At 48.1% G+C, this 23,481-nt stretch overlaps 1 protein-coding gene across 6 annotated transcripts in view; it reads left to right on the top strand.

Annotated features, from left to right (window-relative positions):
• The window catches only part of NRP2 (neuropilin 2), an 88,687-nt gene that overhangs the window by 37,556 nt on the left and 27,650 nt on the right, over positions 1-23,481 (top strand). For all 6 annotated transcript variants that reach the window (XM_063400368.1, XM_063400365.1, XM_063400366.1 and 3 more), the window contains exons 8-12: positions 8,216-8,360; positions 8,662-9,011; positions 10,163-10,307; positions 13,956-14,072; positions 16,609-16,755. In XM_063400368.1, the coding sequence (XP_063256438.1) occupies positions 8,216-8,360; positions 8,662-9,011; positions 10,163-10,307; positions 13,956-14,072; positions 16,609-16,755 (904 nt within the window). The remainder of the gene's footprint in view (positions 1-8,215; positions 8,361-8,661; positions 9,012-10,162; positions 10,308-13,955; positions 14,073-16,608; positions 16,756-23,481) is intronic.

Below are 23,481 nucleotides of genomic sequence, written 5' to 3'. Positions count from 1 at the left end.
TTTCTCCTCTGCACAGCAATGAGGAAACACTATTCCTTGGAAAACCTGGCTGCTGCTGCATCTTTCGTGGTGGGGATAGTATGTTCTTTGACTGCAAATGAAGGAGAAAATGTTTTCACAGCCTGTGTTTTGCCATATAAGATTCATTGAGCTTTTATGGTCGCAGCCCCGTCTGCATGCTGGGTTAACAATCACAAAACCACATGAAACTGTAGTTCAGGAGTTACTGAGGCCTGGAAATGAAAGGGCACAAATCCTAAGAGGCAATTGCACTGTCCCAGAGAACAAAATGAGCAATAAATAATGAGAAACAATTCAGGCTGCCAGAGCTGTGGGATCTATGCTAAGCAGGCATGGCATTGAGCCCTGGGGGCTGTGCATGCTTTTGCTGTGTTTCTGGGACACCCACAGAGGTGGGTGCAAGGAGGAGGGAGGGTAAATACGGATGTTCATCCATTTCACACCACATGGGTGCTGGTGTGTGGCCAGGAAAGATAAACTGGAGTGGTCTGCATGGGAGGGTTGGTGTATGGAGAGGAGGGTTAAGGGTAGCCATGGTGCCGTGCTGGTTTTTCTTTCTTAACTGTTTTGGTCAAGTGGCTATTCCCTTGTTAAGGATGCCTCAAGAAAGCACTTCCCTGCTCTTCTGTGGCACCCACCAGCACTGCTGTGTGTTCAAGTCCCCCTTGCTGATGTGTCATAGTGTGTCTGTGTGAACTCTGTGGCTGGGTTCCCACACACCTCCCCCCCAACACATGTCCCAGTAATTTTCGATTGCTCAGCACTTCTATTAAATTAGCTGTCCCTTCCCTTTGCTGGCACGGGCGCTGCTGGCATGAAGTGCAGTAGCCTGCCTTGTCCAGGATTCATCCAGACACTTCCTTCCCTTCCGGGCTGTGTGATTTCCCCTTCCCCACAAGTGTGCCTTAGGTTCAAATTCCCTCTGCCTCCCAGAATGGGTCCTCTCTGTGCAGAGGTCCCTATCAGGGTCTCATATCTGCAATATTTGGAGTATTTAAGCTCCTCATGTGCCAGTGAGGGAGTGTTAGTCCTATTTTAAAAGTAGGGAAATGGAGGCACAGGGCAGCCTAGCATCACATAGTGGCGTCCTCAGCTGGGCTCCCCAGATCTCAGGTGGGCTGGCTCCAGGACAGTAGCTCATGGCAGACCTCTTGTATAGTCCTAACACAGTGGACATGAAGTGGTGGGGAGCCTCTGTGCCCTCCTAGGACCCACTGGTCACAGCAGACCTTTCTGTGAACTGGGGCCATCTCTCCTCACCCCGGGTGAGTTTGGAGTCTCATTGGGACCTTTTCTGTAAGCTGAGCCAGGCAGGAGATGCTCATCATGCTGGGCAGAGAGATGAGCTATATACACTACTCCGTGTTTCAAATAACCACTGGCAATAAATTTACCTTTTCAAGTCTTAACTGGAGCAGGAATCTGGCCTGGAGGGTGGTTTTAGTTGCAGAGGAGAATAAATTTCCCAACCTTGCAGTCCTGGGTGTTGGACACTGTATCCTCAGCCAGGGTGGAGCAGGATGGCATGACTGGTTTCAGTGCTGCTAAGCCAATTGACATTGCTCCAGCAAGACCCTAAAGCCTGGCTGGTATCAATCCAAAACAATCCCACAACCACCTGAATTGCCACCATTTCAGGACTTGGCCCTTGATTTCTGTCAGCTTTTTTCTACTCTGTTTTCTCTTTTCGCAGAAAAATCAAAACAATCTTTTTTACTCCTCTATTCCAGTCTCTATTTGTTCCCACATTCTGGCCTTAATTTAGCAGACACTTCCCAAGGCCAGAGGATAAGTAATTGCTTTTTGGTGGCTCGCCTACCCCTTGCATGACTGCTTTCCTGCCCCGCCAAACAACTGGCTGCCAGCTGCTGAGCACAGTGGGGCCAGGACAAGGCCTCTTGCTCACAGACCTGCAGCTGGGGGCTCTGGTCCCACAATCTGTGCCCGCATTCATCCCTGCTCCTGTGCTAAGCACGCTTCCAGATGCTGTGCTCAAGGTGCAGCTCCCCCTGCACCAGAGCGGAGCTCCGCACAGCCCGGGCTGCAGCGCTGGAGCAAACCATGCCAAAGGGATCCGTCAAGCCTGCCGCAGCTTGGTTTGGTGCCATGAGCAGCAGGGAGGGAGGGGAAGGTGTGGGCAGACGGGGACTCTCTGTGTACATGCACACAGATACACATCTCTGTAGACACATACATATATGCACATACGTATATCTGCACACATATATATATATATATATGCACATGCTCACATTGGCATACGGGGTGTACCGAACGCTGCTCTAATTCCTGCCAGCTCTGCGGGCCAAAAGCAGTGCTCTGCCACGTATAGGTGGGCCAGCTAACACTCACATCTTCATCGAGGAGCTAATGCAAGAGAAAAACAGCGAGTGCAGGAGGGGTGGGGAGGGGAGGGGAGGGGATGATGCTCCCTGCAGAGGATGGGAAGCTCTCAGCACCTCTCTTTTGCCCCCTGCTCCCCCTCCCTCCGGTGTTTCAGATGACAGTGGGGCCAGGGTGTTTCCCTGCCAAATGTGATGGCTCACCTTTGAGTCCCCAGCTGCTGGCACTCAGCAGCAAGGGAAACGGGAAAGGCAGGATGGAGCAGCGGAAAATGTGATTAATATCGCAGCAGACAGGGCTGGCTGGGCTGTTTCCGTGCCGAGCACTGCTGTGTTTCTGGGATGGGGAGGCAGTGGGAAGGCAGCCGGCAGGAGTGGAGGTTCACCCCTCCCCTTCCCACCCCATCCCTGCCAGGCTTTCTCCCTTCCTGGCAGCCCACTCCCCGCAAAGCCTGGCCCAGACATTCTGCTGTCCAGGGGTGTGCTCTGTCTTTCCCTCGGGCCTGAGGGCCAGGTGGGGAGGCTAACCCAGCAACCTGGCCAGAGGTGCTGCGCTGTCCTCCCGTGTGTCCCGAAGAGGGGAGACAGGGAGGAGAGTGGCCACCACCACGTGCCATCCCATACTCCCCTTACCACTCACCAGTGTGCCCCGACCAAGGGACAGGGCCAAGCCAACCCTGCTGCAGAAAAGCTGCTCTGGCTCTCGCCCTCCCTGTTGTCTCCCTCCCTCCACCTCCTGTGACCTGGGGCCAGGCCATGGCCTCTGAGGTTATCTTCCAGGAGGTCACCCTGGTGTGTGTGCCGAGATCTTATCTAATGGTTTGCAAATGTCTTTGGAAAACAACAACTCTTCTTGAACCCGAGGAAGGAAAAGAGCACCTGGCAGGATTTGACCTTTTGTTTTTGGCCATTTTCTTCACCTGGCAAGATTTGACCTTTTATTTTTGTCCATTTTCCTTGGACAGACTCAACTATGAGGATTTCATCAGATAACCAACTTCTCATCCATTCTGATCCACTTCCTTCTTTGTAGCACCTTAGGTTCCAACTCCCGTGTGGTCTGAGCTGCTCCATCTTAGTAACTGCAGAGATGAGCTCACAGGAATCATCTAGTGTGGCAAGGGACTGGGGATGGGATGGATTTCAGGATTTGGAGTGGGTTGGGACCATGGTGAGTGCTGCTCTCACTTCCCCCATTGCTCTGTGTGTAAAATGCAACTGAAACATTTGTTTTCAGAATCTGTAGAAGTCAATGGACAAGAAATGGCAGCAAGACCCATCTGGTGTGCATTTTTCATTTCTTACTCATTTTTATGGTTTTGTGCTTGTTATTAGGTAACTTTCCTAGGTGGCATTTCAGGTGGTAGCTGCACAGATTGAATTGCTGTAAAGAGCAGTATCTCAGCTGTACATTTGGAGCTGGGGACATCAGAAGATTTTGGTGCTGGCAGTGAATATTGAAGATGACTCTTTGGAGACCCTTGTGCCTTCCCTTAGGAGTGTTTCTCTGTCTTTTCAGTTCTTAATCAGGTCTCCTGTATTTATTCACCTGAGGAAGGACAGAAAAGCTTTCAGTCCTGTGTTTTTTTAATCTGGAAAACTCAGGAAAAGCTGGCGCAATGAGCCAGAGGGTTACAAGTGTTTCTGCGCAGAGACATCATGGTGCAGAGGATTTGCCCAGAAACATCCAGGTCCCAGCCTGCTTTTGCTGCTTTTGCAGGCAGGACAAAGACATCAGGCTTTGCCAAAGGCAGCCTTGCGCATTCACCCTTGGTGCAGTACCTGGGGAGAATTACAGCCCTGGCTTTCCTAGCAAGGCTGCAGCTTTGTATTTCTGGGCCTGATATCTCCTTTGCAGGCTAACATAGTACCACTGCTCGTGTCCCTGATGACTCCCAAATCTGAGTGGAGCCTCTCAAAGACACGGAGCTGGCAAGCCCAGCCCTGCACACTGTGCCTTGCCCAGACACTCTGCTTTGTTGAGTGTTGCCAAGTATCATTTTTCTTTTAACTCCTTGTTCCTGGATTTAATAAATCCAGAACTATCCACCCTCCACTTGAGCCAGAATCCTCCCACCATCAAACAGGCCCCATTTTATGCCTTCCCTATTTGACAAGGAAAATAATCTCCCCTACTTTTCTCCTTCATGCTTCTCTGTCTAAATCCTGAAGCCCTAATCCTGTTAGCATGCTCTGTTCCAGGGCTCTGTCTCCACAGGAGTAACATAATCCTGCAGTAAATCTAGTGGGTCCACAGAGACACATACGTACGGACTAAGGCAGGGCTGCTGCCATCCTTGGCCTTCTCCTCTTCCTCCCTCAGCCACTTTCTTCAGCACCCCAAGAAATTGCATAGTGGCCAAGCAGCATAATAAATAGAGCAGGAGTGAGATTACCTCCTACCCCTCTCTGACTCGCTGCCTCATCAACTTCATGGCACTTTTTGTCTCCTTGTCCTTCATCTCTTTCACTCCAGACTGCCAATGGCACAATTCCCATATACACTGGAACCAATGTCGCTTCAGCCATCCCCCCATCACCCTATGATGGTTCCAACGTGTCAAAAATTCGACTTGTAAATGCTGGTGTGGAGCTTGCATGTGTACGCACATGGAAAACTTTCGCAGTCTTCCTCCTGCCTAGACATCATGTCCCCTTACCACTTGCTTTCTGCAGCAAATTAATTAGGCAGGTCAGCTCTCATTGATTATCAATTTAATTTCACATGCAGACCTGCTGTCTGGGCTAAAACGGAAGTAAACATACAGTATGCGGAGAAGATAGGCAGCTTTTAGATGCAGCAGTGAAAGCAAGTTCCCTTGACTGTTTCTTGGAAGGTGCTTTTAATTTGTTAATGGTTTTCCCATTCGTCTTCTGGCTCCATCACCCTTGAGTGTGTGTTCATGTGCATACGCATGTGTGCTCTCCACTGAGTGTATATCTATTTATCTATCTATCTCCCTAGATCACAGCCAGGTATTTTTTTCTTCTGCTGGTGTAAATTACTGTGACTTCTTATACTTCGATGGTGATATGTTGATTTACACCATTCGAAGACTTGGCTCAAAATATGTGCTGAGTGGGATGGGAAGCAGATAGGACGGGAGGAATAGCAATATTCTATTTTGGTAGAGAGGGAAGAAGTCTTTGCTTTCTTGGCACTCTCAATTTCACACATTTTCTTGCTAGTTCTTCCTATGCTGTGAGTGCTAATTTGAGGCAGGATGTAGAGCCTGTTGAAGTCAATGGGCCTCTCTCCACAGTGTGCTGGGGCTCTGGGGTCAGTGTTTTCAGTACTGAGAAACCAGACAGTCGGCATCACACCCTGGTCAGCAGCATCAGGACCTGTGCGCTCACAGTGCATTTCCACTTGGGAGAGAGGCTGAAAGAGCAGGCATGTGGGAACACCTCAGGTGTCTAACAGCACCAAGCACATGCCCTCTGGAAGTGGCCCCTTTCTGTTATGCTGAACAGGGTGCAGAGTAATGACTTGCTGTGATCAGCTGGGGCTGTTCAGAAGCGAGGTTCAATGGAACAGACCCTACCAGTGCAGCTGATAGCAGAGCTGGAAGTCGGGTGTCGATTCTGCCCTCACAAGCTGGCAGTCTGGAGTGTCATGGCCCAGATTCAGAGTTCATAGCTTCTTGAATGTCATCTAGCCTGAGTAAATTACTGATTTCTTAATCTAAAGCAGAATTGAAATTGCTCTTCTTGGAAGCAGGGTAGTTGGGACCAAGGTTGTCTAAGAGATGTTTTCAGCAATGCCTATAGTAGTGATAAAGTTTTTGGGCTCAGTCCTGCTTCTGCTTTCTATCAAGCTTGACTGTGCAGAAGTCAGCAACAAATTATGCTGGTGTAAATTTGGATTCTGGCCCCTGATGCTCGTATGTGCGAAGTGAGCTAAAAAAGAACAAAATTTGAAATATGTTACATCAAAAAGAGCAGCAAACCTCATCAGTGACTGTTAAACATGCTGGTCCATATGCAACCTTTGGCTCATGGAGTCTTCACACTGCTTGTTGTGGGAAGCAAATAGAGGTTGCCAGGAGAAGTCTCCAGTGGACTTACTGCCCTTGGACATCTGCTGGGGCCACCGTTAGGAGCCATCCTCTGGGAGAGAGGGACCTTTGGTCTGACCTGACATGCTGCTCCTTGTGCTATATAGTTGCGCTGGCTCAGATAAACATTTCCTGTCCTCTGGTGTTAGGTTCAGGTAAGGTGTTGTGTGTCAGCTTCTGCTTTGGCATAAAGCTGAAGGCTCTGCTGTGGTGTGGAAATATATTCGTTTAAATTGTTTGTATGTGTGTCTGTGCCCACGGGTTTACAAGACACACACATGAACACACACACACATATGCCTGGAGAGTGTTTCACAGTAACCACTCTTCTTATAGCCCTCCTGCTGAAAAAAAAAAGGGTGTTTGGAGTCTGCTGAGCAAGGAGAAGGATGGGAAGTGAGGTCAGACAGGATAAAATAGGATATTAAAAACACATAAACCATGCTGTGTTGCTAAACGGTAGCAGCATGATATATATTCTCTAGATTAGCATTTCTGCTCAAGTTCACATCAACCCCTCATCCCAATTACCAGCCAGATTTGCAACTGATTCCCTCTGTGGGGTGGCTGCTCCCTACCCTGAAGGAATGGATGGCAATGTGCAGGGGCAGCCCAGAGCTAGCTGGGGTGCTGTGAGCAGCCCTGTAAACAGCCTCTGCACGCCCTGCCATGCTGGTCCTGGGAGAAGTAACATGTGCCATCTGCAAGCCTACAGCCACAGGAGGCTTACAAAATGATTCCTAGCTGCTATTCAAGGCAAGGGGCCAGGATACCACCCGTCCTGTCCTCCATGGTTTCACAACTGCCTGCCACAGGAGGCTGGTGCCAAAGATTACGCTCTCCTGCTTTCCTCAGAGACTTACTGGGAGCTCTTGTGCTTAGTACATATACACGTGGTGGGAGCTTGCAGAAGAACCCAGCCAGCATCTCAGCATAGATGTAGTTCCTGGCTGAGATGGGAGGATAGTCTAGCCCTGTCCTGAAGTGCTTGGTGTGAAAGCAGGCAATGCCTGCAGCCTTGGTCTGTGAGCTCTAGTGCTTTATGCTGGGGCAGAGAAAGGGTTGAAAATTACCCTCCCCTTGCGTATTTCCTCTTTCCCTCCCTTTTTTTTTTTCCTCCCCCTGCTATGGCTTTGCAGCCTAAAATAGAAACACATGTATCCAGTCCTTGTCGGGCCTATTAAAAAAATGGGCAGAAGAGGTGGATCTAACATCCATCTGGTAGTTATTGATTATGGCCATCTGGTAAGGCAGCAGCCTTTTCCTACCATGTGGGATCATAAACTCCCAAAAAGCTGTCTCCATGTGGCAGGTTGCAGGGAGAGGCAAAGGCAAGGGGCTGGCTGAGGCAGCAGCTTGTCACCCCAGGCAGAGGTGCATCCTTGCTGCTCACACCACTGCTTGCACATGGTGTTTCCTGGTGGAGCCCAGTGTAAGGTGCGTCAGGGTGTCAGCCTGTTTGGGGCATCTGATCATTCGTGCTGGAGCAGATCTACGTCTGAAGGCAAGCTCAAAGCAGCTGAGGCCTGATAGCCTGAGGTGCCTCGAGGTGCTGTGAGAGGCATTCAGGTAGAAAGCTCCTGGCTCTCCTGCCTGGTAGGTGAGTCCATGCACCATGCTCTCCTGGCAGCGGCTCACATCTCTGTGCAAGCCCCTGGTGTTTGCCCTGGTTGAAGGCTGGCCCTGCCCAGAAAGCCTTTCCTTGGTTTTCCCTGCTGAGATTATTTTGACTACTTTTCTGGTGAGGATGTAACAGTGTGCACAAATATACATTTGTGCCTCCTTCCCTTGCAGACATTTCAGGCCAATGAAGATGCCACAGAGGTGGTTCTCAACAAGATCCACAGCCCGGTGCTCACACGCTTCGTGCGCATCCGTCCCCAGACCTGGCACAACGGCATTGCCCTGAGGCTGGAGCTCTACGGCTGCCGCATCACTGGTGAGGGTCCCCTGCTGCCCTTGGCTCCAGTGCTCCTCTCTGTCCCTCCAACAGCCTGTCCTGGGGTGCTGTCCCTTGCCGCTGTCACGGCTGCTTGCGGTGGGATGGTGGCACAGTGACTAGTGTGGAAACACCCATCGCAAGGGATGTGCTTGGAGGGACAGGACTCCAGGTCCTGGAGGGAGGGGGAAATGCCCAGGGAGGGGGAAATGCCCAGTGTCCAGAGCTTAATGCTGTGAGGAGAACCCCAAGCACTTCCCTTCGATTACCCTGACTGTTCACGGCCTTTCCTTCCCTGCAGATTCACCGTGCTCCAGCTTGCTGGGAATGCTTTCTGGCCTCATTCCTGACTCGCAGATCTCGGCCTCTTCCATCAGAGGCTATGACTGGTCTCCCAGCATGGCCCGCCTGGTGAGCAGCCGCTCGGGCTGGTTTCCCCGAGTGCCCCAAGCCCAGCCTGGGGAGGAGTGGCTGCAGGTGGACCTTGGCGTCCCGAAGAACATCAGAGGCGTCATTATTCAGGGGGCTCGTGGAGGGGACAGTGTGACCACCACTGAGTCCCGGTCCTTTGTGAAGAAGTTTAAGGTGGCCTACAGCATGAATGGCAAGGACTGGGACTTCATCCAGGACCCCAAAACAATGCAAGCCAAGGTAGGCACTGCAGGAGCAGCAGCAAAATAGGATATGTTTCTGACTAGCTTCAGTCTGCCTGATGGGGTCTTGGAAAATCGGCTGTCCACCTCCCACAGAGACCTTGGGAGCTTGGGGTTGTCACCGTGAAGTTCCAGGCTGTGTCCCTTGGTGCTGCTCCAAACCTGTACTAGTGGCCATAAGTTCCACCTTTCCCCAGGGATGGCAATTTCTTTTCATTTTCTATTGTGCACCAGGCATGGGGATGTGGACATCACCTGCTGCTTCTCCCAGCTCCAGCAGGTCAGAGTCCAAAAGATTGTGTGTTTTATTATGTGTTGTTATGTTTTGTGTAAAACAGTTATGTTTTACACAAACTAATTACATATTTTATGGGGAAAGGTGTGGCTATTGTGGTGTGCACGTCTGAAAGAGGAAGATAAGTCACAACTCCTCTTTAGGAAATTTTCTATGTCCAAAGTCCCTTTCTATATCTGAAGCCACTGGCGTGACCCTGAAATTCCCCATATTTTTTCCTTATCATTGGAGTTCCCCATAATCTTTCTGCTTAGTGGTATGGGAGTGGCAAGGGCTTGAGGAATAAATAAATTCTCTGCTACTGCCTGTTCTGGTTTTATGCATATTCCTCTGCTTAAATTTTGGGTAAGTTTTAATTTTTCCTGATCCTTCAAATGAGGGCTGATGCTATCTATAGCCCTCTGTTTATTCCCCACAGACTTTAGTTCTTGCATGTAAGCTGAAAAAGAGCAGTGCTTGGACTGTGAGGAAAACCAAGCATTTTCACCATCCTAGGACATGCAGTAGCTTCTTGATTTACCAAAGGACAAATCTGATCTCATTTACATGTGAAGTTAGTGGATATTCCCCAGGCTTCCCCTGCATGGCTTGGATCAGGATCTAACCCCTGGATTCTGAGCAGAGGCCAGGAGAGATTGTGCAAGTTTCTTAGAAATAGCCTGGCTGGTCCTCTTGAAACTGAGAAGGAACAGCCCAATTTCTGCTCAGCTGGACTCAATGGCCTGGAGTCGGGCAGCTGAACTACTTGAAACTGTGTCTATGTTCTGCCAGACCCAAAATATCAAGTCTGCTTGGGAGCATTTGAAATGCACACATCTCTTGCCTTTTCTCTCTCTCTCTCTTTCTCTCTGTAGCTCTTTGAAGGCAACATCCACTACGACATCCCCGAAGTCCGGAGGTTTGACCCTGTTCCTGCCCAGTACATCCGAGTGCACCCGGAGAGGTGGTCCCCAGCGGGAATAGGAATGCGCCTGGAGGTGCTGGGCTGTGACTGGACAGGTAGGAACCCTACTCCTCTGCCCACTGGCTGCTCTGGGGCCACGCACTAAACCAGCAAACTTAAGGTTATTTCCTGCTGTCCTACCTCAGCCATGTCCTACCAAGCACCTGTAGGGTGGCTTGGCCCCACCTTTTTATTTGCACCTTGAAAAGAACTGGCCTTGATGCAGGATGTAGCAGCAATGCTTGGACTCCAAGCTTTCACACAGAGCCCCATGCAGAATATGTCCTCAACTCCCTCCACACTCCTTTCTTTTACTGGGACATTGCACAATCTTTCACAGCCTCTTATGTTAGAGGACACTTGGGCTTTTTAGTCCAAATAATAAGACAAAAAGTAGGAGGAGAAGCAGAGGTGCAGTGACCAATACTTCATATCCCGAGCTGCCACAATAAGGCTTTGCTGTAATAACAATCCCTCTCTCACTGAACCCAATGTGGAAACCTTTTTGCAGACAAGGTTGGGGAGTTAACTCTATGACATCTCTACAAACACCCCTTAGACCCAGGAAATCTGTTCACTTTTGCCCGCCTGTTTTTCACACGTGGTATGCCTTTCAGCCACCATTGTTTTTAATACAGAGATGAAAACTGACTTCACACACTCACTGGGATCAGTAAGAGGTTGTGCCTCTGACCCTCTGAGGTTCAGTGGTGATTGATTTCTCCACAGTTTCAGTCCCAAAAGCAAAAAATGCACCCAAAGGGTCACTGGGTCTGATGCTAACTTTGCAGTGCCAGCGGCTAGTTGTCCCCTTTTTTAATCTTTTATTTTTTAATAATCTGCTTACATATGAATCTGGAGTCCAGATGTCAGTGATAAAGAGCTATGATTTCCATTTTATAAACACATCTGTAGAAGGCATTTTCTTGTAAGAATTCCCATTCTGGGAAGCTTGAAAGACAGAGTTTTTTTACCCTGTTGTGCAGTCTTTACTAGCATTTCCTCCTGTGACGTGCTGCAAGATGCATTGCAAACACTTAACAGCAAATCACACAACACATTACACACTATCAATAACCATAATGTTTCGCTTTTGAAGTCAATGGTAAATATCCCCCTGGACTGGCAATCCAGTGTAAATTATCTGAACTTTAAATCAGATTAGATCTTAATTTAAATCTTACGACATCTTAGGATGTTGTGGGAGAAGCAGGTGCAAGAAGCAGGAGCTGGGGGCTTTGTGCAGCAGTGGTCAGGCAGCTCCCACACTGCTGCTTCCTGCAGCTCCCAGGAGTCTCCAGCTGCCAGATCTCTGCAGAGCGCTCTGCTCGGTGCATCCCAGCACGGCATCACTGCACGAAGGGAGGCAGCACCTCCAGCCATGTGCCTGCCAGCCCTTCCACTGCACTCCTCCGGCTTAGACAATAGGAGCAGTTTGTAGTCTCTAACTTCTTGTGCTATTTTTGGCCCAAATTTTCTTTTACATATGTGTCCATGCTCATTTTCAATATCAGTAGCAACAGCACATGTTTTTTCCAGGCAAGGTGCTTTATGGTCATTTCCCAGTCTGGGTAATAATTTGCACATTGTAATGTTTAAAACTCAACTGCCAGGTCATAAATATCTGTAGCTTGATTAATCTACAGCTTTGTAATCAGAGCAGGGCTTGTAATCTTGTGGATTCACCATGTTATAAAAAGCATTTATATCCCTGATGCAACCTGGGGAGCAGAGATAGCCGGTGGTATTATCTGCATGTGTAATCCAGGCTGGCTACATGCAGCAGGCCTTGACAGTCCCCAGACAGGGCCTTCCTTTGCTGGGAGGACCCAGGTGTGTTACAAAAGTGGCTGTGAAAACCCAGGCAATTGCACTGGCTTGGGAACAAGATTAAGAAATGGATTTAAACAAGATAATTAAAAATATTTTCAAATGAGGGTCTAAGCCCATATGCACCCTGCCCAGGTGTTTCTATTTCTTATCAGCAGCAAGCATCTTAATTACTGAGCTAAACAGGTAACAGCCACAACTGGGCTCACAAACTAGCTGGCTACTAACTCAAAAATTGGGAAGCAGGCAGTCAGCAATTGGCTTCTTTCAAAGACGTGCCAAAATTTTTCCTCTGAAGAGTGGAGAATGATGAATGTTCACTTGCAGCTGGGTTTCTCTCCTTTGAAGTTCCAAACATCTGGTTTCAATTGCTCAGTGACTTTGCATTTTGATTAGCAGTTACCACCAGTCGAACAGACACTTGCAGGGCCAGGGAGGAGTGAGAAAGCGAGCAAGCAAAGACCTCTCTTTTTCACTTTCCATTTCACACATGACGCTGTCCTGCCTGTTATTTTCATTATCTCTTATAACCATCGTGTTGCGGCTCTGCCATGGTAACTGATTTTTCAAGATATATTTCTGCGGCTTGTCCGGGGCAATGCAACACTGTTGATTTACATCCGCTCAGCATCTGTGTCCCATATGGGACTTGGCTTTCAAGGTCCTTCCACATTGTCACATTTCAACTATAAATCTTGATATACAGGAACAACAACCTAAAAAAATGTACCAGCTCTAAATAAGTTCCAGCTTTTGATATGTTGCTTTCACCTGCTGCTTTTTTTCTTTGCTTTTTTTAATGACTTTTTTCTGTGCCTGGCTGCTTGCAATTCCTGGTTACATTTCGAGTTTTATGGCGTTGTAACAAATTTGAACTTACAAATTAAAAGGCTTTGAGGTTATTTGGTATTTTATCCTGAACAAAAGACAGCCACTGGAAAAAAAAGTTAAAAAAAACCCCAGAGAGTTGATGTACAACATGTTTAATAACAGGAAAATAAAAGGGCATAAAGGAGCCTATGGAAAATATTCAATGTATTTAGCCATTTCCTCCTGCTTCTGGCTTTATTGAATGATATCCTGAAGGGTGCCGACAAAGAAACACAATCACACATAACTGAGCAAAGCTGCCTCTGTCTAAAAGTGGAAAGAATCAAGTCTGCTGTACTCCACTTAATGCACCCATAAAAGGAGAGTTTACTGTAGCCTAATGTCATTTACTGTTGATGTTAATATCCTTCCCTTTCTTGCTTAAATTTCCCCTGACACCTGCTTGGAGGTTTTACACATGGGCCACGTTAGAGAAAGGGAAATTGGACAGAGACCCTTTGAAGGCGTAGTCGGGAGCCTGGAGTGCAAAACCAGATGCTTTCTGCAGCCAGCCAGAGCTCACTAGGGGATCCTCTGGGCCCGTTTGCGGTTACATCATTTGTGGGTTTGAGTGACTTGTTTTATAAATTGGCACAATTGGTGGGAATGTTGTGTGTGTTTTTTCAACGTGTCATATGCCTTTGTGAAAGAAAAAGATGTTCTGCCCGTGATCTCACTTATCCAGTAATGACAGCTGAGTGGATTGCCAACACCCATGTAGATTGTAGATTAAAAAATTAAGAGGAAAAAATGGTGTACATGTCTAGAGAAGAGACTTGTTCCGTGGGAACTCCAAATCCATAGAACTACCATATGGAAAGACGGTTCACTTGAAGTTCAAACCATGCTGACATTTGTAGCACGTGGAAATCTCATGGCATACTTGTTCTATCTCTTCCTGCCATTACAAGAACATGAGAAAAAGATTTTTTTCCCTTGTTTTTTATCACCTGGGCTTCTTGTACTGTCTGTTGCAAACAGCTGCTCTACTCCATTTTTTTCAGATGTCAGGCCCACTGCAGAGACACTGGTGCCCACTTTGAAGAGTGAAGAGACTACCACTCCCTACCCAACTGATGCAGAAGCAACCGACTGTGGTGATAGCTGTGGAGAAGAGGAGGGTATGTATCAGAGCAGCACATCTTTATCTCAGTGACTGATGGTTTAAGAGCTAGGAAAATACTCTTATCTTCCCATTAGCTCCAATACATGGGGCTGATTCCTGGAAAGCTTAGAGTAATATTATTAGTGATAGGCCAGGATTAAAAAAAAAACCAAAAACCAACTTGTAAACAAATCTGCCAAAATCTGATAAGTTCTATCAAGGAAGTATGGAAGAGCAAGAGATAACAACTAATTTGGTCCCTAGGGTACAAGACATGAAGAGCTGGTCTCCCAGCTTCCTTACATGACCTGACAAAACTCATTTAGCGCCCTGTTTAGAACCATCTCCATTCCAGATCACCTCTTGGCTGGATGTCATAAATTCAGAAGGTGATTCAGACTGCCTGGCATGTAGGGCTCCTTTTGCAGAGGTCACAAAGTAAATCACAACATGTATTGAAGACTGATGTCCCGAACGCTTATCTGCTTAAAGATCATCTTCCCTAATATCAGCAGCTTAAAATTTAGGAGGACAGTCTGGGCTCCTTGTATGGGTAGTAGAGAGAGAGGAACACTAACTCCATGCAGGATTTCATCTGCCCAGTCTTAGATGGCTGTCAGAAGTACATGAAATGGTTCAGTATCTGTAGCACTTGACTGCTTCTTCTGACAATGGAAGAAGCTGAATGTTAGTTTAGACCCCATGCTGTGCTTGTTAATAGACAGTGCTGGGGGAGGGCTAATCTTCTCTGCCTCAAATCCCTATCTGTAAAAGCAGACATTGTATTTTGCTTCTTGCAAGAGGGATGTTAGCATTTAAAGGTTGTGACATGTCCAGATGAAGAGCAGAGGGCTTGACAGAGCTGTGCAAGGTTGGTTGTACAGTGCAGTGTTCAGGAAATGCATTCCCCTGGGTGCAACAGCAGAGCCTGGATGTCAGCACAGGAGCATTTACACAAGAACTTCAACAAGAATCTCCCAAGGAAAAACTATCCTCTGAGATAGCTCCTAGGACTTCTGTCACTTCAGCTTTCAGTCCCAGATAAAAAAAAATAATGGGTTTTAAAATAAATAAATTTATAAAAGAACATTAATTGGCTTTTTCACACCTCCCGTGGGGATTCTGCTGTACTAGTTCTAGAAATGTAAGTTGCAGAAGTAGCTCAAAGGGCCTGATTCTCACTGCTTTGCCTTAGTGATAAGCCTGTGCAACCCTGCAACTATTGAGGCACTTGGGAAAGTGCAGAGAGGAAATTTAGGCCTATAACAGTCTCTGCAAGAATACAATTCCTGGGCGCAATCCAGGGCAAGAGAGCAAGCAGAGTATGCTGTGGAGCGTGGAACCAGCCTCTCTGTCAGCTTCCCTCAGATTTAGCAACAATTTTCATTCTCATACTCCATAAAACAATGAGTGTGTTTCTCTGGACAATCAGATTTATGACAGCCAAACAGAAACAATGCTGCTCTCCAGGGTACAAGATTAGATTGGAATAAAAGGATCCATGATCTTCACTGTTTTATTTTGGAGTGGGAGCATGTAAAAAAAGCCCTCTGCCCCTTGCAGTGAAGTTCTCCCGATGCCTATCACTTGAGTCACTCACCTCCTTCTGGCTATCGCTCACTTTGCGGGCACTGTGATTTAAAACTTCCTCTTTGCTCAGGAAAATCCTGGCCTATAATTAGGCTCAGATATGCATGTCTGCTGAGTGCTTGGTATGGATTCAGCCCGTTTCTGCAGCCTCCATGCCACATGACTGATTCTCTCAACTGAAGGAGCCAGCAGCTGCCTCGCTGCCACACGCAGCCCTGGCATGCGCCTGCCCACAGCCCTGTCTCTGCAGGAAAGCTCTCCAGAGCTTTCAGAGCTGTTGTCACAGGGGAATTAACTCTGCTTCTGTTTCAAGATGGAAAGTTAAAGGACTTGCCCAACGACCATGTGGTGAGTCCATAGCAGAGCTAGAAATAGAGGCTGTCTTCTTTCACTCAGAATCCAAAAGCTTGAGCTCACGGTGGCCCCAGGTTTCCCCTGGTAACATTTCCACGAGCAGGTAGGAAGCAGTGAGTGACAGCTCTCCAGGATGACAGACAGCTCCCGTCTGGTGCAAGTGGCTAGGTCTGTCACTCAGGAGATGGGTTTCTGGAGCACTTGAGATTCTCCTTTTGGAGCCAGGCAGGAACTACTCAGCATGGGGCACTCAGGAAGGACTCTTCCCTGACATTTAAAAAGGCATTTAATATTGACCACTCTAAGGGAGGAAGAGAAGGTGATGATTAGAGTCTGGAAGCATTTGGTTCTTGCTTTTATATTTGCTTAGTTTGGTGGATTAGCCACAGGACGTGGTATGAACATTTTGATGATGCAGGACTTAAGGCTGATCCTTGGAGCTGAGGAAATGTGAGACAGATTAAAAGCATCAGTGTGAGATTTCATGCTTTCTTCAGTTTTGATGGCTTGCCAGCTATTTTAGTTTTGGGTTGTTTTTTAATAGCAACCCTTCATGGAGAGGTCATTTTTTAATCCAACTTTATTTTGCTTCTGTTTCTTTTTATCAGATTTCCAACTCCCTGCAAACTTCAACTGCAACTTTGATCTTCCTGAAGACCTTTGTGGTTGGTCACACGACTTGGCAACCGGTTATACATGGTCTTTTCAGCCTACAGGCACCTGGATTGGCAACTCTGAACCTGACACTGTGCCTGGTAAGATGATTAATACCAAAGCAGGAAAGAGAGAGCTGATGGGGCTTTCTCCATGTGAACAGTATGAATGATTACTGCTCAGCTATCATGAGTTGTGAGGGCTGTGCAGAGCTGAACTTCTTTTATGGAAACTTTCAGATGTTTTACTGTGTGGTTCATGACTTATTTATAGGACTGTGACCGCTGGCACTGAATTATACTAACTGTCCTCTTGAGATAGTCTTGAATCAGACACTGAGCTTTGAATCCCATGGGACTGTGAAGGCTAGCCCAGGCTTTGTTCCACATCCTGATCCAATGTCCTCTGTAGGATCCAGTGCTTTTTTCCCAGAATGAATTTGTTCCTCTCCCGTATGTTACTCAGATTGCCTATAGTCTTCAACTACTCTGCTCTCTGGGTTTGCAGAGGCTGGATTTCAGTCTCCTCCAAATGAAGGATGAGCTAAGCCCTAAGAATGCTGGAAATGCCAGCTTCTTGCTGTTTGACTTTTGCTCTTTTTCTATTCACTCTTTGGAAGGAGATTTGCATGACTGTGACAGAGCCTAATTTATGGAGGACCTCACTGAGATGTGCTGGCATGGGTTGCAAGGGTGGCCTGCCTCTGGCAATGCGGTTGATAGATCAAGTTCTTCAGCTTCATATCTTGGAGCTCACGCCAGGACTAGTGTGCTTTCCTCATCCCTCATTGACTTTGTGGCATGGCTGGCACGAGGAACATTTGCCAATTTCCTTATAACCGTGGGCTGTGTCACTGCAGCAGCGCTTCACGCTCAGTCACTGCTTGTGAAAGCCAAGGCTCCTGCAGGCAAGCTGGCTGATCTTACCTGTGCTGGGCTGTGCCTGGTGATTCCAGCGTCTGCCCAGGGAGCCCGGCACGGCGTGGGCCCTCCTCGCCCTCCCCTGGGTAAGGCTGAGTCTGGGAATGCAAACACTGAGGAGAACCTGTTAGCCACCTGGCAGAGTCGCTGGCCAGATTGGCAGCGCCGCCAGCCAGTTGGAAAGCCGTGCAGCCAACACCTGGTAGGCAGTGCTAAAGAGGAAAATATGTATTCCAGAAACATATGGGAAGAGGAGAATCTGCTACATCTCCACACACAAATCACCCCCACACAAATGCACACATCATTTCTCTCTTCGGCTCCTGAGGTGCTTCGCTTTTTTCTAAGAGGCACGGTAATGCTGTAAGTGCAGCCCATATGGACATCTGAAAAATTCTTTGGCGTGACATAGGGATACAGTGTCTGCTATGGAGAAAAATATTTTCATATTTCAAGTGTTTATCTCTTCAGCATTTGAGTGCTTTAGAAGATTAATATCTGGAGCTCAGTGGAGCCTCAGGCAACAGGAGAGAACACTTACAGCCAGCCCCAGACTTAATAACCCTCCCCATCTCATTCACTGTAATAATGTTTAATTAATATAAGTCTCCTGCAAGTAGGATAAAAATTACTTATTTTTATAACTCAGACTCAATTTTTCATTTCATTTCCTCTCCCCTGAGTCTCCCTACAATTAGTTGGCCATAGTTTCTTAGAAGATCCTGTTGTAGCCCAGGAGAGGCTGGTGCTGCCTCAGACAGCAGCAGGCAGTCCTGGTTTTTACCCTTCTTCTGCTCTTTCTCCTTTTTCTCAGTTATGAATTGCACAGTCTCACTGTTGGGGCTGGGAAATGTCATCCTACTGAGTTCGTAAGTCTGTTTTTGTGCCAGTGTGGAGAGCTCTCCCTTAGGGTGCTGTGCAGAGTAGGCACTGAAGCACTGAGGGGGTGCAGGCAGGAACTCCAGCACTGCCCTGCACCTCATGGGCTGGGTGGGCAGGGGAGGAGGAGGAGGTGGCTCCAGGGGGCTGGAGTGACACCCATAGCACTGGGGGAGCCAGCAGCAAACACCAGCACCAGGGATCAGCATTGGCACTGCCATGGATGTGCCTCCTGGCTGGCTCAGGCAAGGGGGTGCCATCCTGCATCTGTGGGCATCTGCTGCCTTGCCCCCACAGCACAGGGCTGCAGAGGAGTTGGAGTACAAAGGCATCGCTGCTATGCCACACTTTGGTCCTGCTCTTAGAAATTAAGAAGACATGACACAAAAAGAAGCAACTATTTGCTTTTTTTCCTCCCCAAAGAGCTTTTAAAGGCAACTGGAGAAACATGAAAAAGAGGCAGTGCCAGCTCCTTGGTGGGGACAGAATCAAAGCATTGTTTGGTTCACACTCCCCCATTCTTCCCCTGCCCGTCCCTCCTGCTCCCTCCAGCACTTTGTTTCTAGTTAGAAAATTCACGCTCAGACTCCAGGGAGCAAGGAATGAAAAGCTGTTGTTCGGGGTGGTCTTTGCTTGTGAATTCCCCACCCTGGGGTGAGCAGTTGGGTGAAAAAGAGCAGCTGTGCTTGGTTAGAGGCAGGGCAAAAGTTAAGGGGAACTCAAGGCTGCTGGAGCCCAACTTACTCTGATTTAAAGGTGCTGGCCCAGGCTAGAGGCCATGGCTGCTCCACAGTAGCAAGAAAGTGTGCTGTGCCTTTAAGAACTATGTGGAATGGGTTTCTATTTCTTTTGAAAATGGCAAAACAAAAATTAAAATTAAAAAGGAAAAAATAATAACAAAAGGAGGAGCCCTGGCTCAGTCTGCATAAGAGAGAGGGGGAAGGAAATGACCATGGTGAAATATCCTCTGTGAGGCGCTTGATTAGAAAAGTCTGCTGAGAGACAGGCCTGAATTCCTCAGATATCTCCCAATTTCATTTTATGCGCTGCATGCAATTCCTCCTTGTCTTTGGCACAGAGAACTTCTCAAGACTGACAAGACACCCACTGCTCTCATTCCACTATTTTTATTTCCAAGATACTCTTTCAGGCAGCTCTGCATTTCTTTTTTTAGCCCTGTGTTCCTTGGGCTCTTCACACCATGGATTAACTCCACGTCCTCTCCTGCAGGCTCCCATTACACGTCTGGGGACCCCATTGGTGAAAGTGGACCCAAAGTGCCCAGCTCAGCAGAAGCCCAGCGTGGTTCCAACTGCTACCTGCCCTTTGCAAGCCTAGAAAATACCTTTGGCTCCCTTTTCCATGTCCCCATAAGAGATTGTCAGGATTTTTTCCTCTATGGACTTTCAAATGCTTCCCATCCATAGAAAGATTCCCCTTAGCTGCACCTAGCAAGCTTCAAGGAGCAACAAGTTCAGGTTTCAATGAGATTTCATCCCCCCGTCCTGCTGCACGCAATGGCAGCATGCCATTGGTGTCAGGATAAAGGTCTTAAGACCTGAAAATAAATCTGGGTTGATAACTTGGGCACCTCAACTTTTCACCATCTTTGAATTTCACCGGGGTCTTGATCCTGAAGGGTCTAAAGATCCTGGTTTGTATCCTTAGCTGGTTGATTGCTCGCAGTGATGTTACACTAATCAGCCAGTACTGGAAGAGCTGGAATCTCTGTGCATTGCCCATTTTTTCCCCTTCCCTTTTCTTGCAGTGCTTGAGTAAACACCCCGTGGTTCTAGAGGAGCACAGTGGGCCTGCAGCTTTACCATGCACTGCTGCTCCTTCGTGTGAGCACAGCGTCAGGGTCAGAGCCCTGGCAGCATCGAGAGCCCTGTGTTGTGGGGATGGTGGCAGGGGGACGTGGGCACAGAAAAGGAAGCACTTTTAACCTTGCAGCTCTCCTGACCACACAGATTTTGGGCTGGGCTGCAAACACCCACTGAGAGCTTCTCTTGTGGGCCACGGCCTTGCTGGCTTTGAGGGTCAGGAATGTTGCTCATTTGGGTTGTGGACACTGCAGGGAAAGGTTTATTTGTTTCAAAGTGTTTTCAGCAGAGGAGTGTTTATAGTGCTCTGAAGTTTCGTAAGAGCTTATTTTTTAACAGAAACAAATGTTAAACTGTTTTTAAGCTGATGGTGACCCCTTACCATTCCTGTGTTTTTCCCATGGGATCTTTAAAAGGAAAAGTTTCATATTTTTCCTGCAATCCATGAGAACTGCTGCCTGAAGGCCTTGATTTTACTGTGTCCAAACCAGCAGAAAGATTTTCTTGGTGTTAACAGGGCAGGGCTGAACTGAAGCAGGTCTGCACTTACTCTCATGAGAGTCTCAGGGCTTGTGCCTTGGGGACACATTTTGACCTCAAGGGTCAATCCTGTGTCCTTTGATGTAGGAAGGAGTTTTACATGAGGGGTGGTATGAAAGTCAAGCATTTCTGTGCAGTGAGTGAGCAGCTGCACACTGTGGGAAGGAGACCACATATCCATCTCTGTCTCTCTTCTCTCCCCTCTTGTGTGGTGCAGACTGCCTCTCAGCAAAGCTGTTCATGTCTCTCCTGACTCTCCTTTGCGCAGTGAGGACAGCAAATACTGAAAAGTCCATCATGCCCTGGCTGCCCACAGCATGGCAGAGCTGGGACACCCCAGCACCCCGATCACAAGAGGTTTGCTGAGCCCCAGCTGGTCTGTGTGAGTTCCCTGGCTGCAGGCTAGGCCTGGCTCTGGCTGTCCTTGTGCCCGTACTGTCTTTCATGAGAGAGGGAGGTATGGCCATGGTCTATTCCAGCAAAGCCATGGGGGAGGTAGTAGGATTCACAGTTGCACCAGGACTCACAGTTGCACCCTGCTGTTGAGGGCGTGAGGCTTAATTGAGAGGACGTAATGGCAGGCCCATTAGAAAGGCATGGGAGAGCAGCCTGAGAGCTTGGTTCTGGGTAAATGTGGGATTTTATGCCTTTTGACGGGCTGATTTAGAGACTGAAATGGCAAGGACTTGGCAGGCTAATTAACACATAATCAAAATTGAGGGAATTTTCCAGTAGATGCAGCGATCTAGTTAATATAAATATTAGTTTTATGGAGGATTGACTTCCCACCCTAAATGAAAGTCTGTCATTGAGGAGAGGCCTGTCATGAAATTATAGTGGCAACCTTTTGAGGTGAATTTGCATGATTTGCCAAAAAAATTAAAAATATGGTAACTATCCAATTTCAATCTGCATATTCATGCAGCTGCCGTTCCCTTGCTACCAGACCACTCCGCAGTCATGAGGGCATCTGAGCTGATTTGCTCCCCAGGAATGGCAATAGCTGGTTCAGCTTCCACCTCACATGCCCCAGAAGAACAGCAGGATCGTGCCTCACTGGGATGTTCCCTTGGCCATGACACAGTGTGGTTGGGGTGGGATTTGGGGCTGTGCAAGCAGCAGACAGTGTCCATAGCAGTGTGGTCACCTATGGGATTTGACAGACAGAGGTGGCTGCCACTGGGCTGCAGTGCTGCCTGCTAAAGCACACCATGGAGAGTGCAGCGAGCTTTGGAGAGACCTGTTAATGCAATTCACATGGTTCCTCCACAGGAGCAGCAGCTGTAACTCAACAATATCCAGTGAGGGGGAAACGCAGAGGGAATCTGAAATCTCAATAATTGCTTTTGTACATGCTGCCCAACATGTTTTGCTGGAACACCTCCAGATGTGCTGCTGAGATCCATGAGGGAAGGTGTTTTCCTTGGGAGATGGGGTGAGATGTGCAGGACCCAAGCACAGGCAGGCTGACCTTGCAGAGGGGGCGGCTGCTGTGGCTTGTGCTTGCAGTCTGACCCAAACTGTGAGGTTTCATCCCCACTGCCCTTAATGTCCTCTCAGATGGCTTCCTAGCAGGAGGGGACAGGTGTGCCAAGAGAAAACCGCGTTGCCCAGATGGTTGGTTTGCAGAGCCCAGCTGGTGATTTATCCAGGACTCACTGCCATGCACACAGGAGGGGCTCTGCCATTGTCTGGCTGGGGTGGTTCCATGTTCACATTACTGTCTCCCTTACATCCAGATGATCCCATAAATCTTCCGCGAGATTTATGCCGTAGCATCAGTCACAAAACAGCAGTAAAATGCCTGAATGGATTTGTCCTGCCTTTTTTGAGCTGGTGCTTTGAACTACCAGTGCCAGTTCTGTGGGGGATGTAACTATCATGTTAGGAATAGAGACTGCAAAGCAAAGTTCTGGGAAAGAGATTAAAATGCATTTCTGATCCTGGAAGAATTGATCAGCTCATCGTTGCAAAGCTCCCTTCAAGTGTTTTAACAGGGGAAATCAGCCTTTCAGATGCTTTCTGTGCCAAAGGCTTCCATTTACTGTATCAAGCAGAGTGACTACTGGAACCACTGGGCTTCCACATGCTGTTCCAACAATTAGCTCCAGAGTGCCCTTATTCAGTCAGTCTCAGCACATTCATAGGGCTTTTCCAAAGGTCCAACTAGCCATTAGAGTGATCCAGCCATTTCATCTTCAAATGACATAGAAAGTAATTTCTCAGTCTTCCTGCACTCAACTTTCCAACTCAGAAACTGGTACTGGTACCAGGAGCAAGAGCACATGGTGCCCAAACCCGCTGCTGCTTGTAGGGGAGCAGCTGGAATCACCACCCAAAGACTGAGCCTCCTTGAAGCCCTTGGGATTGACAGTAGTCCTGGAGAGCTCTGTGGGCCCCAGCAAGAACTGGGCAGGGAGCGCAGGAGATGGAGAGTTCCCAAGTCTCTGAAAGGTCCTGTGTGGCTGTGGGGAGCATTTGTTTTGGCTGCAGTTTAGGAGTTTCTTTGATTTCACAGTTTGATAGGAATGGGAGGAAACAGAAGGTCAGTGTCAATCCTCGCAGGAGGGATGTGACTCAGAGGCACTCAGGCTCTTCTGAAGTGGCAAGGCATCCACACTGGATACCACTGGCTCCCAGGGTGTGGATAATGGAAAGTGTCCAG

This window comes from Prinia subflava, chromosome 6 (assembly GCF_021018805.1).
Source record: "Prinia subflava isolate CZ2003 ecotype Zambia chromosome 6, Cam_Psub_1.2, whole genome shotgun sequence".
Lineage (NCBI taxonomy): Eukaryota > Metazoa > Chordata > Aves > Passeriformes > Cisticolidae > Prinia > Prinia subflava.
Note: the sequence above shows the minus strand (reverse complement) of the source record. Positions and strands in the feature narration are given on the sequence as shown.